This window comes from Procambarus clarkii, chromosome 8, assembly GCF_040958095.1.
Source record: "Procambarus clarkii isolate CNS0578487 chromosome 8, FALCON_Pclarkii_2.0, whole genome shotgun sequence".
Classification (NCBI taxonomy): Eukaryota; Metazoa; Arthropoda; class Malacostraca; order Decapoda; family Cambaridae; genus Procambarus; species Procambarus clarkii.
In genome coordinates this window covers 7597413-7619837 of record NC_091157.1, presented here as the reverse complement: position 1 = coordinate 7619837, position 22425 = coordinate 7597413, and the positions used below count along the sequence as shown (strand labels likewise).

The 22425-nt window shown below is 41.2% G+C and overlaps 4 protein-coding genes and 1 long non-coding RNA gene across 5 annotated transcripts in view; 3 read left to right on the top strand and 2 right to left on the bottom strand.

Moving 5' to 3' along the window:
• The first annotated feature begins 65 nt into the window (after nucleotides 1-65).
• The window catches only part of LOC123759614 (salivary peroxidase/catechol oxidase), a 76809-nt gene continuing 54449 nt past the window's right edge, over nucleotides 66-22425 (top strand). Inside the window, exons 1-2 of the mRNA XM_069316831.1 lie at nucleotides 66-404; nucleotides 1080-1376. Coding sequence (XP_069172932.1) covers nucleotides 1345-1376 — 32 coding nt within the window. The 5' untranslated portion in view covers nucleotides 66-404; nucleotides 1080-1344. The remainder of the gene's footprint in view (nucleotides 405-1079; nucleotides 1377-22425) is intronic.
• Nucleotides 5798-7885, bottom strand: LOC123759620 (uncharacterized). Its single transcript, XR_006773061.2, has 2 exons — nucleotides 7685-7885; nucleotides 5798-6971 (listed from the first exon to the last, which is right to left on the bottom strand). It is a non-coding gene; the product is annotated as an uncharacterized lncRNA (long non-coding RNA).
• LOC123759619 (peritrophin-1-like) lies at nucleotides 10327-12802 on the bottom strand. The gene is made up of 2 exons (XM_045744752.2): nucleotides 12630-12802; nucleotides 10327-11638 (listed from the first exon to the last, which is right to left on the bottom strand). The coding sequence occupies exons 1-2, from the start codon at nucleotides 12663-12665 to the stop codon at nucleotides 11039-11041; spliced, it is 636 nt and encodes a 211-aa protein (XP_045600708.2). The 5' UTR covers nucleotides 12666-12802; the 3' UTR covers nucleotides 10327-11038.
• On the top strand, nucleotides 13308-17868 carry LOC123759618 (peritrophin-48-like). Its single transcript, XM_045744751.2, has 2 exons — nucleotides 13308-13466; nucleotides 15143-17868. Exons 1-2 carry the CDS (start codon nucleotides 13431-13433, stop codon nucleotides 15995-15997), a joined length of 891 nt encoding a protein of 296 aa, XP_045600707.2. The 5' UTR covers nucleotides 13308-13430; the 3' UTR covers nucleotides 15998-17868.
• Nucleotides 21394-22425, top strand: part of LOC123759617 (peritrophin-48-like) — a 2335-nt gene continuing 1303 nt past the window's right edge. The window contains exons 1-2 of the mRNA XM_045744750.2: nucleotides 21394-21649; nucleotides 21949-22425. The exon at nucleotides 21949-22425 is cut by the window's right edge and continues 1303 nt beyond it. Coding sequence (XP_045600706.2) covers nucleotides 21614-21649; nucleotides 21949-22425 — 513 coding nt within the window. The 5' untranslated portion in view covers nucleotides 21394-21613. The remainder of the gene's footprint in view (nucleotides 21650-21948) is intronic.

The following is a 22425-nucleotide window of genomic DNA, read 5'->3' as shown; positions in this document are numbered from 1 at the left end:
GACTCACTCTGGCGGTGAAGGAGGCACGGGGAAGCTGTATTTTTGAACTTCCGAAAAAGAACTTCCTTAGTTTGATTTATCGCGAGTGTGTGTCGGTTCGTAGTGCAGTGAGATAACTGAAGAGGCAAGCTACCAGTGTAGGAGGCCCTGACGTCGTGCCTCAGGGTACTGGAGGGCGGCGGACCCGTCTAGAAGTGTCTGGGGAAGACGACGCCCGGCGCCACTGGGAGCCGCCATTTTGGATTCACAATGTGACGAATCCTAATGAGGATCTTAGATGTTCCTGGAGAGAGGTCACGTGTTGGTAACCCACGGTTGAGCTTCGGCTCTTTGGTCCAGCCTCTCAACCGTCAGCTGAGATTCCACAAGTGTGGAAGAAAACAGCCATACGACTGGTCACCACCGTAAGTGTATTATCTGACCAAAATCCGTGAGTGACAATGTGCAGTGAAGTTCAGTGATAAATAATTATCCCCGCGGAAGTATTATGTGCAGTAATTGTCTGGATAATCAGAGAAATAGACGAGATTGAGAGGTGGTGATGGCCGGAGGAGGAGAGCCGTGCGTCCCCTGCGCCACCTGGGGTGAGAGTGACGGCTGGTGGCGCGACCCGGGGTATTTATGTGTCGCGGGGAGGTGCCGAGTGTCGCCAGCGATGGTAAGGGTTTACCAGCGAGTTTACTGGAAACTGGAAAGACTACTCGACCCTTTATTTCCGCGGGTCAGAGGCCAGATTCACGAAGCAGTTACGCAAGTACTTACGAACCTGTACGTCTGTTCTCAATCTTTGGCGGCTTTGTTTACAATTATTAAAGAGTTAATGAGCTCCGAAGCACCAGGAGGCTGTTTATAACAATAACAACAGTTGATTGGCAAGTTTTCATGCTTGTAAACTGTTTAATAAATGTAACCAAAACCGTCAAAGATTGAGGAAAGATGTACAGGTTCGTAAATACTTGTGTAACTTCTTCGTGAATCTGGCCCCAGATCGTTACGCAGTGGTTAGTGTTATGAATAGTGTAACGGATATGTGTACAGTGGAATAAATACTAGTAATTTGACCAATACTCTTGAATAAGGGAAGGAAGTGTTCACTCAGTGAGTTAGAGAAACATGTTGACCAGACCACACACTAGAAAATGAAGGGACGACAACGTTTCGGTCCGTCCTGGACCATTCTCAAGTTGATTGTGAGAATGTCGAACATACATCAGCCACGTTATTGTGACTCATCGCCTGCATAGAGAAACATGCAATGTTGAGGCAGCGATATGTACACTGCGCGGTGTACACCGCTTCTGGGTCTTCATACAGTATACTGAGAGTATACTGTAGTCCTGAACCATGAACCTCAGCGCCCTCGTCCTTCAGCAAAGGTAAGCAAGTCCTTGATGCTCAAGCGTTACCTTCACTGTTTATTTATATATATGTGATTGATATGTGATTATGAAGTGATTGTGTTATAAGTGTGGTGTATGAGGAGTGAAAAGTATAAAAGCATAGCACTAATTCCTAATTTGATTTCACGCCATTGCAGGTAAGAGTTGCCAAGTCATCGGGGGACAGAAGTCTACCAATTTTTAGGTACGTTAACATTTTCTTTTGTATTCATTTTTTACGTATTAGTTTTACTCTTCTCGTGTTGATATTCGTCGGATCACCTTCCGAGCCGCCGTGACAGTTGCTAGCACAAGAGTTGACCACTTGACGGCGCGCAATAGGAAACAGGCCAATTACCTGGTATGTCCTCTGACAAAGGACTCCATCCAGGGGTTTGTTTCACCTGTTTGTATTAAATAGATAATTGGCAGTTCTCGTTCAGACATTTGTATGCACTTTATCCTTCCCGCACAAGTAAATCTTATTAATATATAAATAACACAAAATGGTGTTTAAAGAAACAAGTGAAGTACCAGCTGAATATGACAGCGTAAACAATATACACCCTCATCACATCCTACACAAAGTACACCCTATACAGTACAATACACAAACTGAACACCCCAAGCGACAGAGCATACAACGTTTGCTTGCTGGTGATCAAACACTCGGTGTTCCCGGAATAACTGCGTCCAGTTCAGCAACACTCTGATGTGTTGAAATAAATGTTGCCATCTTAAGGAACAGCAGAACCTTTGCGCCTCATATCCAGTTTGCCACTGTTAGTCTGTGAGGCTCTGTTAAACGTGACTATTAAATTGCCTCTCTATCGCGGTGCCAGAGTATTAGGCAAGATCGACTGATAAGAGGTGCGGGGTCTGGTACCTCTTGGTCCGGATCCGGTCCCCACTTCAGTATTTCTGCTCCTCGTCTTTCCAGGTGGTTAGTTAACTTCAGGTTAGCTTAGGTGTAATGTTCTGTTGGGAGTTACTTTGTGTCTGCAGCATGTGGGCAACCATTGCTCAGGCCAGGCTCGTCCCAGCTGCGGCTGACCCCAAAACACGCATTCTGAATTTTAACGTACTGTTTGAAAGAAATTTGTTGTTCTCAAATTATATATTATTATTATGTGTTAAAGTTGTAGGCATAGTTAGACATATGTTAAGTTTGGAGTTTAGATTCTGTTGGCAGTAATGACAGCACGTGGGGGAAACATTCAGAAAAGTGTGATTCGAACATAGAAAGTGAGCGAAGTCTTGAGAGAGTCCTTTTTTGAGGTCTTGTTTACTGCTAAAAATGGAGTGTAAAAAAAGTGTGTGTTTGCTGGGAAGGGCCTCTCAAATTCTCAGATTGTAAATGTTTAAGTGTATGGTAGCACACTGCTCAGGGGATAAGTGCTTTCCATGACTAACGAGAATTTAAATGAGCTGCACTCACGACACAGGTGAAGCTGTTTGCACTTGTATTACGTACATAGAAAATATTCAATTGTCCCAGTTGGAACAATATCCAAGTGTAACGTGATTCAACATAGATTCAACGTTAGCTATGTTGATTTAACGTTAAATAAACGTTGATTTAACGTTTATTGAACGTATCTTGTCGATATTATGCCAACTGGGGGTGAAACTTAACTCTTTGAGAAAGTTATCTCATCATTCATATTTTTCCTCAAATTACCAATTATCAAATAGGGCCACTGTAACTTCCCATAGATTAAGGCCTTTCTGTGTCTAAATGGGTTAAATAATTACATGACAACGTTACAGGCGATACAAACTCAAAGTTACTAGTCATAGGGAACTTCAGCTATGAGAGAAAATATTGGAAATTAATAAACCCAGTGGAAACATCATTTTCTGTAACGGCTTTTTATAAAAAGAGACAAACAAGAGGCGTATATAACTTTCCAGCAAGAAGAGCGCTGATCTTTACACAGGTTGAGGTAGACATCAGTTACAGGTAGAAATATTCCCCCACCTTTCACTTGCATTAAATACACAATGAAACCACAATAACGAAATATATATGAGAAAATACTGAGGCAACGTAACGGGCTGCAACGCTCACCTCCACACCTGAGTGTGGGAGGATTTGATTGTTGCCTCCGGAGGCGGCTAGTTTATTGTGCACCCCATACCCATCCTGTGAGCGATAGCGCAAAAAGCATTACAGAGGGCACAAAAGGTCTTTATCAGACCTCATCTTAGATTATTACATAAACTATTGTATCTATCCTTCACACTTTATAGTTACAATGTCATCTAGTTGGTGCTTGTAAAACCAGGATTGTGGTACAGTCTGGTACCTTCCAATCCCCAAGTATGACATAGAGTACTGGGAAGACAGGCCACCTGTAACTTAGAAAATTACGCTTGGGTAACTATAGTGATTTTTGTTAGCAAATGGCTTGTGAGGTGTAAGCTGTGAAATAAGCCTTATGACGTAGGGAGTGTGATCCCCAGCCTGGGGTTTCCATTAGGTCAGTGAGGACGTAAAGCCTCTGTGGTTTCGTCAACAACAGTTGACGTCAACACCGGTAATTACCAGAGGCATCAGGTGATAAACACACTTGTTGTGGTTATGTGATAGAGAGTCCCGCTCCTGTGTGTGTGTGTGTGTGTGTGTGTGTGTGTGTGTGTGTGTGTGTGTGTGTGTGTGTGTGTGTGTGTGTGTGTGTCAGCGTGTAAGTGCAGTGCTGCTGTTTTTTACGAGCATTTTATGTTAACACACAATATAAGATGATAAAAATGTACCAGAGGAGGGAGGAGCCACAGAGACAAAACAAGATAATGACAGCACAACAACTTGTGCTACAAAAATAAAACTATGTAGTAAACCTGCCCCCCCCCCACAAGCCTGTCACCTGAGGTAAACAATGACGACATATCATCAGCGGCATGTGCACACCTCTGGAACGTACGTGTGTCAAGGAGCCTGGACACGTGAGCTTTCACTACGTTTGACAACATCTATGAGAGATAATTAACAAAATATGAAGCTCCAGTGCGGAGTCAAAAAATAAAGGAGCATAGAGAAAATCAAGAGGTTTGTTACAAGACTGGTCCTAGAACAGCGAGGGTTGAGCTGTAAGGAAAGGTTAAGGGCGCTAGACCTCAGCGACGTTTAACAAACGTTGAATCAACGTTGTCACTGTATTGTTGTCTACACTGTTGTCGTTGTTTTGTGTCACTGTGTTAATAATAACTCCTCCACATAGTATCATAAGTAGGTGTGAACAGTAGCAGGAAGGTTGGAAGACAACGCAACTGACAACTGGCAAAATATAAGGCGAAGACCAGGAGCTGAAGCTCACCCTGCAAGCACATATAGGTTAGAACATGGTTAAAAGATGGAATTAGCTGGAAGATTCAAGATAACTTGTATGGTGTAGGGAAATTTTGGGAAATGACATAGATTTAACAATGAATCAACTTTGATTAACGTTAATCCTACATTCATTTAAACGTTGATCAGACGTTAAACGTTTCTCGAGCATGTTTTGCCCTCTGGGAACTGTTCTCTGTGCACACAACTCTATCAAAAGCTACTCACAGTGAGGCGATTAACCAGGCAACAAATTGCAACATAACACTAAATTATTATTGGTTATAAGGGAGATGTGATGTAATACATGTGATCCATCATGTTGTGGCTACTGGGCAAGTAACGCCTGGAGTAGAGGGGACTATAGGCACCATGGACCATTAATAAATATATATTTTTGAGGTTATAAATATATTATACAAAAGTTTTTTATGCAGCAGGTTCTGACAGGAACGTTATTTAAAAAGTTCCACAAGGGTAAAAAGGTTGAGAAACTCTGCTCTTGACTGTCAACAGGTCGAATCAGTTGCGGTTTTATTCATGCCATTAAGGAAATATATATCTCAATAATGTCTTGCATATTAACCCAAATCTGAAGACTTGAGACTGTCGTCGTTTCCGAACAGTTGCAGTTCCCCTTGTGCCGTACAGCAAATAATTACAAATATTATGTTATTAACGTCTAACATTTTCATATCTTGATTTCTTTCCCGCTGACATACAAAATTATATCAAGGACGCTATGTCGGTCTGTCGCAGATACACAGGTGTTTGCAGACGATATGGCTGACGAAGCAAAGTGTCCAATGAGGAATTAGATGCAGTCAGTAGGCAATCCCCAGTATGAGGAGTTAGCATGGTTCGAAGACCAGCTTTGTTCGTCTTGGACACATTACCGGACGTTACTGAGATAATATTCTCCATTATGGAAATATTCCAGTGGACCTTTTTGCAGTATTTTGAGGAAACTGTTTGAAGGTGAAGAGGTTGTAGGAATATCCTTGTGGGAATTCATATATTCTTATGTGTAGGACTCGTGAAGCCCCACACATAAGAATATATGCATCGGAGGTAAAGATAGCATTCTACGTTGCAATAATATTTATTGTCATTATATTTTACAAGCATAACATTATGATTTCATTTATATAATACATTGCATTATACAGAACCAAGATGAAAATATAGATAATTCAGTCCTGGATAAATTCACTTTATCAAAATTTAAGGATTTCTTGGCTAATGCAAATCAATTAAACAATGAATAAGCAGAGATTTTCATATTCATTGACATCAATTCTGGTACAGTGTATTATCCGGCGGACTGATCACATTCCCGCTAATAAAGTAAGCACATTGGAGGTTGTTGACCAGACCACACACTAGAAAGTGAAGGGACGACGACGTTTCGGTCGTCGGTCCAGGACGGTCTGAAACGTCGTCGTCCCTTCACTTGCTAATGTGTGGCCTAGGCAACATACTTCAGCCACGTTATTGTGACTCATCGCCTGCATGAGCACATTGGAGACAGCCAGCAAGTAGTGTAACGAAGGAAATCTTCACTCTCAAGAATTGGTAATTTATGTTAGTAATAGCGGTGGTTATTGATGTGGTTGTAGTGGCTATTGAAGTTCCCGACAGCGACGCGGTTAATAAGATGTGGAAAGGCATAAGTTAGTACAGGAAGTACCTGAGACACATCGACCAGTTTTGTAGTCAAAATGTGTCCGCTATCACAAGGAAAGTGCAAGCTTGAGTCCACTGGTCCCTCCTGAGTGCATATGTAGTACTTGGTGCAGTCTGTGGGGTTTGGGGACTGCACAATCCCTGGCTGACAGTAAGGAACACACTAGACTGTGCAACAAACTTCCTCGTCACTGACACAGTTCTCACCGTTGAAGAAGGGCGCGTCAGAGGTACAGATAACTGTTAAGTCTGGAGCTCCTCCAATACAAATATAATATTTACCATAATCGAATGCATCACTGATCAAGCTGAAGAAGCTGTTGCAGGTGATGTGGCAGTCAGTAGGCTTGCAGGTAGCTTCAACAACCGTCATCAGGCATGGGGGCACAGTCAAGTATTTCTGAATCAAAATAATTGTCATTTAGGCAGGGAACAGCGTGGTCCGAAGGAATACCATCATCAATACAGATGTAATAGTTGGCACAGTTCATGGGATCAGCTACTTTGTCTAGAGGATAATTCCCATTACAGTCGGGTTGACAGGAGTCTTGCTGGAGAATCCCAACGGCGCACACCACCTGGTTGAAGAAGAGCAGAAATATTATGATATTGTATTGATAATGGTCTGACTTGATAATGGTCCAGGACGGACCGAAATGTCGTCGTTTCTTCATCTTCTAATGTGTGGTCTGGTCTTCATGATATTGTATTGATCTATCAATATTTGACGTAATAAAGAATACATAGCTCCTCCTCACCTGTGACGCATATTGTCCAATTGGGCTACGCTACAAGTTGGGTGGAAATTAATAATACATAATACAGGTATATCGTTGTTTACGAGAACAAAATTATGTTTACTATAGTGTAACTATATTCTACCTTGCTCTGTTGTGTGACTATATCTCACCTTGCTCCCTTCCTCTTTGAGAGCCAATCGACACATTTTGTTAACAGGGCATCTAACTCCCTGTTCATTGAGAGTCAAATCTTATGTCTCTAAATTAGAATTTTCTTCTACCACCTCATTTTATGTTCTTACTGAATTGGTAGATATGTTACGTGATTATATGGCATTTAATATACATGACACATTTACATATTGGTGGCTTCCAATATGTAATGTGTTAATATTGTAAATATTTGTAAATATTGCAACTGTAATAAACTCCAGCTCCTCAAAGGTGGCACATGTGTTTAGGATGTGGCAAACATTTCCTCAATAATTGTCCCCTCCTCCACTCCCCAACAATGTCCCTGGGTGTGTCCTGGGGCCCATACTGTTCCTCACCGCCAGGGCAATGATGAGAAGACTGCGCTTGATCATGTTGCACGAGCTGCACACCTGAGGTGTACACAAGAGCCTGGACCACCGGTCTCTACTGTTTCTTCGGCACTTGACCCGAGATAGGTAAACAGATGTGCTGTCGTGACTGCAGGTATGCTGTGTGTGCAGGTGTATACTGGGGCAGCTGTTGCCACGGACCCAACACTTATACCCGGAGGCTTATCACAGTGTGGGGTTTCGACAGGGGGGAGGGACCCATTGTGATCAGGCAACGTCATTCTGTACTACAGCTCTGGCTGCAGCCAACCCGTCCTCCGACCAAGTCCATTCTATCCAGCGGTCGACCTCTAAGACGCATTCATCAATTTTAACATGCTGTTCACTCAATAGGAATGTTCTGAAATATAAATTAATATTGTTATGTATTAATTTATATTAATATTTATAGATCCTATTTATATTAATAGATATTGTCCATATCTAGGCATTGGTTAAGTTAGGTATTTAGGTTCTGTTGGCGATTATTTGTATTTGTAGTACGTGGGTGAAACATTTACAGCGTTGTGGTTCGAACAAAAGTCGTCAGCGAAGCACTTGTTCCGGAAGTGTTCGGACATCATCAGTCCGAACGACGAGGTTTCTCAATAGAGAAACCTCGTACGTATAATCGCGTATAATGGAGTCTTAAGGTTATAAAAAAGCTTGTAGCGTATTATTCTGTATAGTCAAACTTTATTTAATATTAGCAGCTCTTCAAATTATTACAACACAATATACATTGGAAAGATAATGTGATCGAATGTGATAATTTGTTATGTTTATTGATTGTTTAAATAATTTGCATTGTCAAATCATTACATTTGAATAAAAGTAATATATTCGAGGCTCAGCTTTGGTTATTCAACATGTCCTCTCAACTAACACGTCTCATCCTGTACGTTATGGTCACCAACGTACAAACGAGAATGTACTATGAAAAGTAGCAGCTCACAAATATCCACGTTTTCTATGTATCGGTTGGTTTAGTTAGGTGGGTTGTTGGGGTTATTGTCTTTAATTAGATTAGCAGGTTGGATTTTGCATTTTGTAGCAAATCAGTAGAACGGGCTGTATATATATATATATATATATATATATATATATATATATATATATATATATATATATATATATATATATATATATATATATATGCGGAAAATCCACAGAGACATATGAAATGAGGTGAACGTTTCGGCTTGTTAAAGCCTTTGTCAACACCAGACTGCAGCCTTGCGACAAAAGGCTTTAACAAGCCGAAACGTTCACCTCATTTCATATTTCTCTGTGGATTTTCCGCATAAAATGATCAGTGTTTTGTGATCGTCAATTGCATATATATATATATATATATATATATATATATATATATATATATATATATATATATATATATATAATATTAGGCTTGCACAGTTTAATGAAACTTAATTATAAATATGTATATTGTTCTTTTACCTGATTCGTATATCTTCTTACAAGTGGTAATACATTATTCCAAGGTCATTGAAGGTGTCAACAGAAGGATATTATAAGAGGCCTAGAAGATACTAGGCCTCTTCTCCCTCAGTCCCCCCCCCCAAAGATTGCAAATAGGTTCACCGGGATAGTTCCATCGTGGATAATATTATTTCAATAACGCTCGATCTGTATCCATAAAAGAGAATGTCTGTTCGGGTTTGGAGGCCAGATGGTTGTGGCTAGCCTCACGCAACTTTCCTGGTGAACTGTGATTGTATGGCGAGTGTCATAGGGTGGATGGGTCCACCCATGCCCTTTTAAAGTGGGATTGGCTCCTATTGCGACAACCAGACGCTTATGATGTCTGAAATGCAGGTTTGATTGCTCATGGAGTGTTTACCTAGAGATTTCTCGCCTGTTATGAGCGTCGATAACGTTGATTCAACGTCGATAACGTTGATTCAACGTCGACAACGTTGGTTGAACGTCGAAAACGTTGATTTAACGTCGACAACGTTGATTCAACGTTTCTCTAGGCCATTATTAGCATTTACAGTAGGTGGATGAACCATTTAGAGAAGTCCGATGCAAACAGAAGCCGTGAACGAATCACTGTTCGAGAAAAATTCACACATCAGTTGCGAGTCGTGTAGTGTTTTTCATTCATAAACAGGAGATTTGGTGGTTGGATCAACGAGCATTTGGCCTTTGTTGATGAAGACGGGTTGTGGTATGTGATATTTCTGTGGATTAATCAGTGAGTAACTGACATAACGAGTAAAGACGAATTGGATTATTCAAATTATTTATAAAGTGATCGATTTCGATCAATATTTCTCGTCACATTCCTGTTGACTGCAATAATTGGATTTATTGATGCCATTTGGGCAGTTATATCATTTATGATGTAACTTTAGAATAGCACCACTAAAAGATTTATCAATAATGTGATCTTTTATTTTATTGCATTGATTATATAATCTTATCAAGCACACATTCAGTGACCACTAAGTTCTTTATATATATATATATATATATATATATATATATATATATTATATATATATATATATATATATATATATATATATATATATATATATATTATAATAATTGAGGATCAATTAAAGGTAATAATAAAATGCTCATCATTTTATATATATTTATATTTTAATATGATTAGATTGTAAGGTCAATAGACAGTATTCTATATTATATAATTTCTACGGAGAATTCAAGCGTAGTGAGCATCGCGTTAGGCTTCCCGGCGGTGGCGGACCCTCTTGTTATAGGCTACCAGTTGATTATATATTTATACTCCAGTCTACCGTGTATTTTCCTGCCCTTCCTCTGTACTGTTAGCAGGTGGTGAGATCAAAATGAATTAGTTATGGTAATGTCTTCTCACAGACATAATGTTTATGTCTTTTTTATCAAAATGAATGTCATGTCTGTGGTTTAGATAATATTTAGTTTAAGATTAGTGTGGGAAAGCCACGTGATACAGCGGTCATATGTGAGCTGCATGCTCTAGTTGTATTTTCTCATTGGTATTGTTTGTATACATGTTGGGTGGTGTGTTTGTGAGGCAGAGCGCGACGAGAGCGGCTCTAAAGCTCCCCAGTACGACTGAGATTCCTCGTCTTCCAGCCGGCGGTCGCGGGTTGTTGACAGTTTTGGGCGGAGAGTAGTCCCATCACTGGTAACTCCGGATACACTCCATGCACAGCCAACTGTGCAACTGTTACAAAGTGAGAACACAGTGAAGTAATGGTATTGCAGTATGTTAGTTGTAGTTGATATAATTGTGGCTGCAGTTGCTGATAGCAATGTACGTAATAAGATGTGGAAGGGTGTTTAGCACAAGCTCGTACAAGAACTCCCTGCTACACATTGACCACTTTGGTAATCAAAGTGTTCTTCAATATCACAGGTAAAGTGTAAACTTGGGTCCACAGGTCCCTCCTGAGGGCATAAGTAGTACTTGGTGCAGTCTGTGGGGTCGAGGGCCTGCACGACCCCTGTCTGACAATAAGGAACACACGAGACTTTGCAGCAAGCGTCCTTGTCACTGACGCAGCTCACACCGTCGAAGTAGGGGTCCTCGGAAGGACAGGTAAATTCTATGTCAGGGACACCTTCAATGCAGACATAGTATGTGCTGCAATTGAATGCATCACTGATCATGCTGTAGGAGCCGTTGCAGGTGACCAGGCAGCCAGGACTCGGGCAGGCAGCTTGACAACCTTCCGGAGGTGCGGGGAAGCAGTCAAGCTCTTCCGGGTCAAAGAAGTTGTCACTGGGGCAGGCAAGGGCGTGGTCCGCAGGAGTACCATCATTAATACAGATATAATAGTTGGTGCAGTTCAGGGGATCAGGTACTTTGTCAAGAGGATTTTTACCAGTACAGTCCGGTAGACAGGAGTCTTGCTGGAGGGTCCCGACGGCACACACCACCTGGGTCACGGAGAGATATATTATGATAGTGATATAATACCGTTTGACATGAAAAAAATGGATATCCTGTTGTCAGGGACAGGAAGCCCGCATTTAGGCTTATCGAGGTCACCTCTGAGTGACCTACCTTACCTTACCTTACCTTACTTTGAGGTGCTTCCGGGGCTTAGCGTCCCCGCGGCCCGGTCGTCGACCAGGCCTCCTGGTTGCCGGACTGATCAACCAGGCTGTTGGACGCAGCTGCTCGCAGCCTGACGTATGTACCGACCGACCAGGATGCAACCCCATTGCAATTGCCCAACTCCTCATTACCTATTTTCACAGCTAGGTGAATAGAGGCATCAGTTGAAAGGTCACCTTCGACTAAATACTGACCTTCCCAAGGATGCAACCCTCAACAATAGCCTAGATCCCGGGTACCTATTTACTGCTAGGTGGACAGAGGCATGAGGTGAAAGGAAAAGTGCCCAACCTGAGATATATATATATCGCCCAAATGAACTGAACGCCGAGTTGGGTAGATATATATATATATATATATATATATATATATATATATATATACATATATATATATATATATATGCGAACAAACCTGAATGGTCCCCAGGACTATATGCAACTGAGTGTGAGTTTTCGGGGGGGGGGGGGGGGAGTTTTCAGTTATATATATATATAATATATATATTCACGAAAACAAAATAATGTTTGCTTTGTTGTAATTATAGAATCAATACATTCTGTATGAATTCATATTAATATTTTTTCTCCTATCCCCCATCCCCCATTTTTGCAGTTGTGAGAAATTGGTAGAGGTGCACTACATATCCTGTGATCCGTGCCATTTAACATACATGTCACTTATGATCAATTCAAAACCTCCTCCAGCTCCTTAAGGGTAAGACGTGAACCAAGGATGCAGGAAGTATTTCCTCACTAATTACCCGACAGTGCCCCCTGGGAGTGTTCTGGGGCCCATACTGTTCCTCACCGCTAAGGTGACGATAAGAAGACTGTGCTTGATCATGTTGGACGAGCTGTACACCTGACGCTGTACACCTGCTGGACCACCGGACTCTACTTCAGGTGTATTTTGGGTGCAGGAGTGTACTGTGTCGGCTGCTGCGTAGGTGGCAACACTTATACCCGTAGGCTTATCAATGTGGGTGTCGCCAACACCGGGGCCGGAGGGAGGGACCTATTGTGGTCACGCTGTGTCATGCGGTCAGCCAACCCGTCACACAGGTGAAGTCAGGTAAATATTATAATTAAAGAACGGACAACAGTGTAGGGTATATTACTGACGACTTGCCGTTAATTAATTTAGGGACGACAAATGCATTTACGCCGATTGTGCCCAAGCGTTCCTTGCGAGGGTTAAACGCCAAGCCTCGCTTCTAGAATCACGTCGAAGTACACAAGTACACTACGGGCTCACCATATCCCGTGCTACCTGGAACATTTGTGCCGAGAAGTTGAATCTAAAACAACAACAATCACGTCGCCTGTCATATCTTTATTGCACGAGTGCATAACTTTACGCTTATTCCGGACCGTGAGACGGGTTGTTGCAGCACCGGATGACGTCTGCCGACTACAATGGGTCCCTCCCCCCTTGTTTAAACTCGCACTGTGATAAGCCTCCGGGTATAAGTGTTGGCCCCAGGGCACCAGCTGCCCCAGTAGACACCTGCAGCCTCGACCACACACCTGTTTTCCAATCTCAAGTCAGGATACAGTAGATCCCAGTTACCCAGTAGCGGTACAGCGTCAGGTGTATAGCTCGTACAACATGATCAAGACCGGTCTTCTCATCGTTGCCCTGGCGGTGAGGAACAGTATGGGCCCCAGGACACGCCCAGGGGGCATTGTTGGGGCAAATGGTGAATCCTTAGTTTGGTTCTTAAGTATTAGTTTATTTTTTATTAATTTGTTTCATTAGTTTGGGTCTTATTATTTAGGGTTTCATTAGTTTGGGTTTTAATTATTAGTTTTTGTCACATTAGTTTTGGCCTCGTTAATTTAGATTCATTAGTTTGGGTTTCATTAGTTTGGTTTCTTATTTTGAAAGACAAACTATTAAAAGACTCACAACTTTACAAAGAGACGATAATATTCGACAAATTCATACTTACGAGCACTTTTGAATCAGTATACATTATTAGGGGGCAAAGTGTTTAAGAGTACACTCAGTTGAAATAAGTTTTGTTAACAGAAGCAGCAAGTGTAAGCAAGTGGGATGAGTATAGCAATGAGGAGGAGAGATGTATGAGGGTATGTGGAGTTGTGGAGTGAGTGAAGCACACTACACTGGCATAGGCTTGTTAGAGGCTGCCTGTGACCTGTTTAACAAGAAGGGTTAATCATTAATCCCCTGTGTAGAGGGGAATAATGATAGTATTATATATGAGAGAGAGGCAGAAGGGTGATGTATTTTAATATAAGAGGGGAACAATACATGAGAGATAGGCTGGAGGGAGGGGTGAGAGTGTTTAAGGAAGTGAAGGAAATGGTATAGCGCCCTAGCTGGATTGTTACCTGATTGGGGATTTTTTTTTTTTTTTTTTTTTTTTTTTTTTTTTTTTTTTTGAGATATATACAAGAGTTGTTACATTCTTGTACAGCCACTAGTACGCGTAGCGTTTCGGGCAGGTCCCTGGAATACGATCCCCTGCCGCGAAGAATCGTTTTTTCATCCAAGTACACATTTTACTGTTGCGTTAAACAGAGGCTACAGTTAAGGAATTGCGCCCAGTAAATCCTCCCCGGCCAGGATACGAACCCATGACATAGCGCTCGCGGAACGCCAGGCGAGTGTCTTACCACCACACCACGGAGACTGTAAAGATTGATTGTCTTCGACACCGAAGATTGGCTGTCTTGGGTGCCTGGCTTGACCATCTCATAACTGTTCTGTGAGTGGCTCAGGTCTAAGGTGTGCTTGAGAGCCATTTAGCCATTGGTTCATTTCATTTGAGGGGTGGAGCAGATGGATTCCCTCTACGCGGTGTTTCATCGGAGGGTAAAAGTAGTGTGTATCTGGCTACGGAAGTGGGTTGAGTAAGTAGTGTTAGATAATGAATAGAGGAAGTTGGGAATTGCATTAGGCTCACTGGTTATGGATTTCTTAAGGTTCCTGTATAAGAAGTAAGTGCTTGTCTCGTGCGCTCTGATAGTATTATGAATCAAAAGTGCCTGAGATTAGAATTTCATTTGCTACGATGTACCTTATTGTAGCAAATAAAAAAGTTATTAATACATTTAAAATTATCATTGTTTCTATGATATATATATTCCCCTTGTCTGTGAATAATAATGATTGGTATTTAGAAATGCTAGTAAACTACCTTGATTTCAATCCCTGGATTAAAGTTCAATAATTCTTCCTCTCATTATTTGACAGTAAACAAATTTATGACGTTAAAGAAAACGCACAAGACTATTGAGAGTTCCATATTTTAATATAACTTGTACGACATATAATAGTTCCTCCCCCTCACGCAGGTCGCGTCCACCGCCTGGATGCTCCAGAACGATGCCTGTTCACCTGATTGTGCTGGGAAAGCTCTTGGAGATAAAGTCCCTGACCCCCTGAACTGTACCAACTATTACATCTGTTTGGGGGACGGTATAGTGTCAGACCACGCTGTGCCTTGTCCTATCTTTTTCGATCCAGTTGAAGCAGACTGTGGCGGCGCAGCTGGTGACACTTGTGACCCTGTTTGCCTGCCCGAAGACTGTCACATCACCTGCAACGGCTCGTTCAGCTTGATCAGTGATCCAAGAAACTGTAGTACATACTATATTTGTATTGCTGGTCAAGTGTCTCAGACAGTTCACTGTAACTCAGACAACCCCTACTTCAACGGTGTGAACTGCGTCAATGACAAGGAAGTTTGTTGCACAGTCTCTTGTGTTCCTTACTGTCAGCCAGGGATCGTGCAGGCCCCAGACCCCACAGACTGCACCAAGTTCTACATATGCACTGAGGAGGGACCAGTGGACTCAAGCCTGCACTTTACTTGTAGTAGCGGAGAACACTTTGACTACCAAATTGGTAGATGTGTCTCGGGTAGTTCCTGTACCAACTTGTGCGCTACAGGATCGTCTACAACAAACTCAGCAGTAACAACCACAACTCCACACACCGTTCCACCAAGCACCGACTGCGTAGACTCGCTTACCTGTACGGCTGCTGGAGCCTTCCCAAAGTGCAGCTCTTGTAAGCAGGAATATTTCACGTGTTCGGCCGCTGGTGCTGCGGGTGTCGTCCACACGTGCACGGGAAACTATGTATTCAACACCGACCCTGACTACCCTTACTGTATTCTTCCCACCAACTGTCCTTATAACCCATAACTGAGTTATTCCTGTCTCTCAGGAAGGTAGAGATAGCCTAAGCTGCTCTATTCTTTGGTGATGTATTTTATTATCTCAATGAACTTGAACTTGAATTCCTGCCTCTTTTCCGGCACGCTTCCTGTACTTGTACCCTACAAGTCCTGCCTCTACAACCAGCAATATCCTGGCCAGCTCCTACAACCATCACTGGCTCTGGCATCCTTTTGACTGGCTTACACTATATGTCTTACAAATTCAAGTACGTTTATTGAGGTAATGAAATACAATACATCTCAAGAGTATAGAGTAATGTAGGCTATTTCTATCCTCGTCTATTTAACTCAAGAGGCTCACACATCCATATAGTACACAAATATTAGTACCATTTTACATTTCGCACTCCAACAGTAACCACATGGTACACTGCGATTACTTATTGATTATGCTGCACCTGTCATTTCTTGTTTTGTTAAAGGCAGACTAAGAAATTTGGAGAGGGAACAAAATGAAGCCATGAGAATAATTTTGGGATGTCCAAGAAATGCTATGATTTCAGAGATAAATGTAGCTTCGGTGATTAGATTTATGAGTGGCGGGGGATGTAATGAATTAATTCTCTCACTTCGGAAGGTGGGAAGAAATGTGCAATGCATATTGAGGTATAACAAGAGAGCGAATATAAGATTCCTATGTAGCAATGTTACAAAGTATGATGTTATTCAAGAATGTACTGCAATTCCAAAGAAACAATAACACCATCTTGGGAGGAATGTAGCGTAGATGTAGTAACTATTCTCTCTATATTCCTCCATGACTAGTTGTCAGATGACATTGACATTTGCCGTTGAGTATTCATTAAGAACCAATAGCTCCTTAGACACAGAGTCCCAACATTTTTAACATTTCGTCTTGTTTAATACTTGTGCACTCATTACAATCAAAGGTAATGCCATTTTTTAATCATGTCTTCCAATTCAAGTTTTGTAAACCATTCTACATTATCGTTTGTCTCAATATTTTCCACCACATTGGATTGAACACTGCCAACACTTGTAGATTGTTAGCTTTCCTGAGACTCTTCCATCAGTTATACGCGATCCTCTTCCCCCTCCGTCTCCACTACACCCCATCTGTTTGCCATAGCTAATTCTAGAAATTCAATCCTCTTGTCCAACTTTTTGAGGTACTCCAAGATCTGTGTACCAACCTCACAGTTCACGACGCTTTCCTGAACCTCATTACCTCAAAGGTACACTTTTTCGGCTTGGTTTTCTACAGCCATTAGCATAGCCTTAGCTACAACTGCTATCCACTACTACTGCCCTTACAACGAACCTCCTCCAGTATTAATATTGATCTGTCAATGACATTCAGGTAAGAACCAGTCCGTGCAAGAAAGATCTCTTAAACAGGTACTGAAGATTTCTGCAGAATAATTCATCGCTGAAATTTAGCCACATTAATTAAACAAAATTATATAGAGATTATAATTGAATTTAATCTATGATTTAAACAGCTTTTGTTTACTAAATTAGTGATTACATCAAGGCATTTTCGCCTGATAATTACCTTACATTACCTTCAAGAAAACATTACCTTCCAGGCTTGGTGCCTTCTTTTGATAATTACTTACTTACCTTAAAAAGATGTTCTTAGATAACTTAAAGTTTATGTTTTCTAATATTGTTTTGTAAAGTCTTGAAGAAGGTTTAACAATACTGTACAAAATAGTTTATTCACTGTAAAGTCTAATAAATCAGTCGTGTTTTTCATTGCTCTTTGTAGATAAATAATGAAATGTAAGTAAATTATGTATTGACTGGGACCAAAAGTGAAGGTTTTGCATTGTTATTTTTTCTTTGCCTATTAACAATAAAGGTACAAAATATGTCGTTCTTTTGCTTCTGTTTTATTATTATTATTATTATTATTATTATTATTATTATTATTATATAATATATAATATATATATATATATATATATATATATATATATATATATATATATATATATATATGTCGTACCTAGTAGCCAGAACGCACTTCTCAGCCTAGTATGCAAGGCCCAATTTGCCTAATAAGCCAAGTTTTCATGAATTAATTGTTTTTCGACTACCTAACCTAACTTTTTCGGCTACCCAACCTAACCTAACCTATAAAGATAGGTTAGGTTAGGTTAGGTAGGGTTGGTTAGGTTCGGTCATATATCTACGTTAATTTTAACTCCAATAAAAAAAAATTGACCTCATACATAATGAAATGGGTAGCTTTATCATTTCATAAGAAAAAAAATAGAGAAAATATATTAATTCATGAAAACTTGGCTTATTAGGCAAATCGGGCCTTGCATAGTAGGCTGAGAAGTGCGTTCTGGCTATTAGGTACGACATATATATATATATATATATATATATATATATATATATATATATATATATATATATATATATATATATATATATATATATACATATATATATATATATATATATATATATATATATATATATATATATATATATATATATATATATATATAAAACCACCGACCCCATGGGTGTGAGCCAGAAGCTAGCTCTTCCCCTGAACTTTGAAACAAAAACAATACGAAAGATTTCAGAGGCAACAATGCGCTGTCCACCTGAAATTTGATACTTTCGCCAGCTGTCATATAAATTGTCAACCACACTATCGTGAAAATAACCATTTCGTTCACTTGGGTACTAGGAGACTGGAACCGCCGTCCCCAGGAGCTTGAGGCGAAAGCTCTATCCATCATACTATGAGAAAGCTCTAATAAGGAAAGATTAAAAAAGCAGCTACCCGCTGCCCAACTGGAATTTTATACTTTTTTGGCTGCTACTAAGTAAAGGTAAATTAGTGATCCACGCCCACGTTATGTAAATTGTCACCCACACTATTATGGAAACAAACATTTTATTCTTATTAGAGCTTTCTCATAGTATGGTGGATAGAGCTTTGGCCTCACACTCGTGGGGTCGGCGGTTCGAGTCTCCTAGTGCCCAATAAAGTTCGTCTTGGCACTTACGGACACAGTATTCATCGGACACAAAGAATGGGATACTCTAAGGGAGGATGGTATGTATACTGGAGAGTCTTGAGACCAGAACCACCAAACAGTACAGTTATGTATACTGTACATGGTCTTTTGTGCTTGCTTGACGTTTCCTGTCTCAGGCTTCTCCTGTATATATGCTTCCTTCCTTCCCTGGAGTTTCCCTTTCTCTGTGTCTCTGACGAAGGACACTGTGTGACCATACAACTTGTCCTCCTACAAAGAACGTCGCTTGTCGCTCGTATGCGTTCCGCAAAGCCAAAAATTGTCGTACCAGAAAATGGAAGCGGCTCGCAATAGTGGCGTACTGTTCCGTTTTCTGTTTTGGGTCCTCTGGTAGGTTAGGATAAGGCCACTTTAAATTTACTGTTTTCTTGACGTTGGTAAACCTTAGGAGGACGGGCTGGACCATAAGTGATGAGACAAAGTCCGTTTCCGTAATCAGTTGAATTATGTTTAACCGTTTTTTCTTCATAAATAAGTGATTTGGCAGCTGCATGGAATGAACATTAGCTTTTGTTGATGAGGCAACCTGTTCTCAGGCCAGGCTTGTTAAAGCAGCGGCCGTCCCCGAAGACGCATTCATCAATTTTAACATAATGCGTATTAAAAATACATATTTCATTTAAGGCTGTTGTCGGATGGAGAACACCTCAGAAAGTAAGTCAACTTAGGGAGAGATAGGCATCTTGTAAGGAGGAAGAGAGCATCATGGGTATCAGTCTCGTCGAGTCTGTCTGGCATTCTCCTTAGATCAGTGATTTTTGCCTCCAGGACCTCTTCGATTGCTTGCGGGCCAATGGGGGCCCCCAGGAGGGTGCAGTCAGGTGGCTCGACAACGAGCATGTCTGGAAGAACAGTTTTTATTTGGCCAGTGATGTCTGGGTTGCGGGGAGACTATTTTACATGTAGATGCGTTGAGAATGAGGCCCAAGGTGGCTCCTCACTCCTGGATTTTCCTTATATCCTCCAAAATGGTATCCGGGGTGCCGGCGAGAGTACCATCATCCAGGTACCAGATGTTTAGCTCGCGTGTCAGACTGTCAGCGACCTCTTTGACAGCTAAACAGAATATGAGAGAACCAGTTTGAGAATGGAGCAGAAAATACAGTACCATCATTAACGACTATCCCCACCCCACTGGCGAGAACTCTGAACCCCGCTAGTAGGGCACCCAAACAACTCCAGACATTACTGGTACAAACAGTCTAGACAATCTTACTGTTTGTAAGACTCCCTTACCACACAACAATGTATATCTAACTCCACAGTAAATAATACATAGTATTTTCTAAATGGATGATGTAAGCCATAAACTGCTTATATATGGATGTATATTAACTGGAGAATATGTATATATTTTATCAAGGTTGGCATCAATCCTATATGCTAAAGGTTTTCTGTAGAATATATATTCTATAACAATCTTCTGTAGTGACAAGAAACGAGGTACAATCATAACTGACAAGCAAAAGAAGTTACTAAATCACAATGTAAAGATACGATTGATTACTAGAATAGTGACAATGTATTAATGTACATTAAATAAGTAACTCTTGCCAGCATAACCACACATGAAAGACATGTGGTTTGATATACCAACCTACAACACAAAAGTACTCCTACAGCAAACAGTTTACACTACAGGAAATTATTTGTAAATGTCACATGAACTGATAAACAATCTTGGTAACGATATAGAAATGACTACAATGGTATAGAACACTGTTATATAAAATATATTTCTCTGCATGCACTGGTAAACGTCAGAGGTGACAGGCCTGTGCTTGGTCAGCAGAACTCTGTGCTGTTCACCACACACACACTAGCCTACTACTTGACCCTACACACAAACACACTCCCCCACTCTCATATATAATACTGGCTTCATATGATAACACATTACATTTTTATATTGAAGAATAAACTACACACAATATAAATTATTAACACCTAAGACATCATGGTCTTTATGGAACAATAAGTATGACAATTATAATCTACATTTAGGACATACAAATTATGGATCATAACTGGGTCGTAACACCTCTTTTTGCCAGAGTTGTAGATCCAAGGGTGATACATATAGGTGTATATACATATAGGTGTACCCAGCTTCTCCGAGTATATTCACTGAGTATTTACTTTAGTCCTGGACAATGTTCAAGGCTAAAGTATATTTACTGGTTGGTCAGCTATTGTGGTGAGCCTTAATGATGTTTTCAGAGATTGATGGAACGACATCACCTGTCCACAATGGGTCCCTCCCCCCTGTTGAAAACCACACTGTGATAAGCTTCCAGGTATAAGTGTTGGCTCCATGGCAGCAGCTGCCCCAGTAGAACCCTGCAGCCCCAGCACACCTGCACCCAAACCTGCGCCCACAGCATAACCCACAGCAAACGTGCACCCACTACACACCTGCTTATCTATCTCAAATCAGGTGCCGGAAGAAACACAACAGAGTCCGGTGTTGCAGCAGCTTGTCCAGCGTCTGGTGTTCAGGCGTTAGGTGTCCAGCGTCAGGTGTCCAGCGCCAGGTGTACAATTCGTGCAACATGATCAAGTACAGTCTTCTCATCATTGCCTTAGCGGTGAGGAACAGTATGGGCCCCAGGACACTCCCAGGGGTCATTGTCGGGGAAGGAGCAATTAGTAATCCTTTGCTTGTGTCTCAATAGTGTTTGTGTCTCATTTGTGTTTGACAAATCTATTGTCATCATCTTCAAATACTTTTAAGCTTTACACAGTAGGAATGCAAGGGGCAGTGAGCTCGAGAGTGTAATATTTGGAATTGAGTTTGTAAAAATAGCAACAAGTGTATCAACCCTTGAGGAGTTCCATATTACAATATAACTTTTGCGACATATAACAGTTATTCTGCCTCACCCAGGTCGTCTCCACCGCCTGGATGGTCCAAAAGGACGCCTGTGAACCAGACTGTAGTGGGAAAAAGCAGCTTGATCAGGTCCCTGACCCTTTGAACTGCACTAATTATTACATCTGTTTAGCTGACAACATTCCTTCAGACCACTCTGTGCCCTGCCTGAACGGTCAACATTTTGACCCTGTGGACCCTAAGTGTAAAAACGGTACAGCCTGTACACCTACCTGTGTGCCTCCAGACTGCCCCATCACCTGCAACGGCTCCTTCAGCCTCATCAGTGATCCATTCGACTGCGGTACATACTATATTTGTGTTAGTGGTCAAGTGTCAAACGCACTTCACTGTAACCCAGACACCTACTTCAACGGTGAGAACTGCGTCAGTAACAAGGAAGTCTGCTGCACAGTCTCGTGTGATCCTTATTGTCACCCCGGGATCGTGCAGACCCCAGACCCCACAGACTGCACCAAGTACTACATATGC

Excerpts from the sequence above, each read along its gene's own strand:
- LOC123759619 (XM_045744752.2), bottom strand. The coding sequence starts at position 12,665 with ATGATCAAGCACAGTCTTCTTATCGTCACCTTAGCG. Across the intron at positions 11,639-12,629 it reads TTCTTATCGTCACCTTAGCG|GTGGTGTGTGCCGTCGGGAC; the intron begins GTGAGGAACAGT and ends TCCGTGACCCAG.
- LOC123759618 (XM_045744751.2), top strand. The coding sequence starts at position 13,431 with ATGATCAAGACCGGTCTTCTCATCGTTGCCCTGGCG. Across the intron at positions 13,467-15,142 it reads TTCTCATCGTTGCCCTGGCG|GTCGCGTCCACCGCCTGGAT; the intron begins GTGAGGAACAGT and ends CCCCTCACGCAG.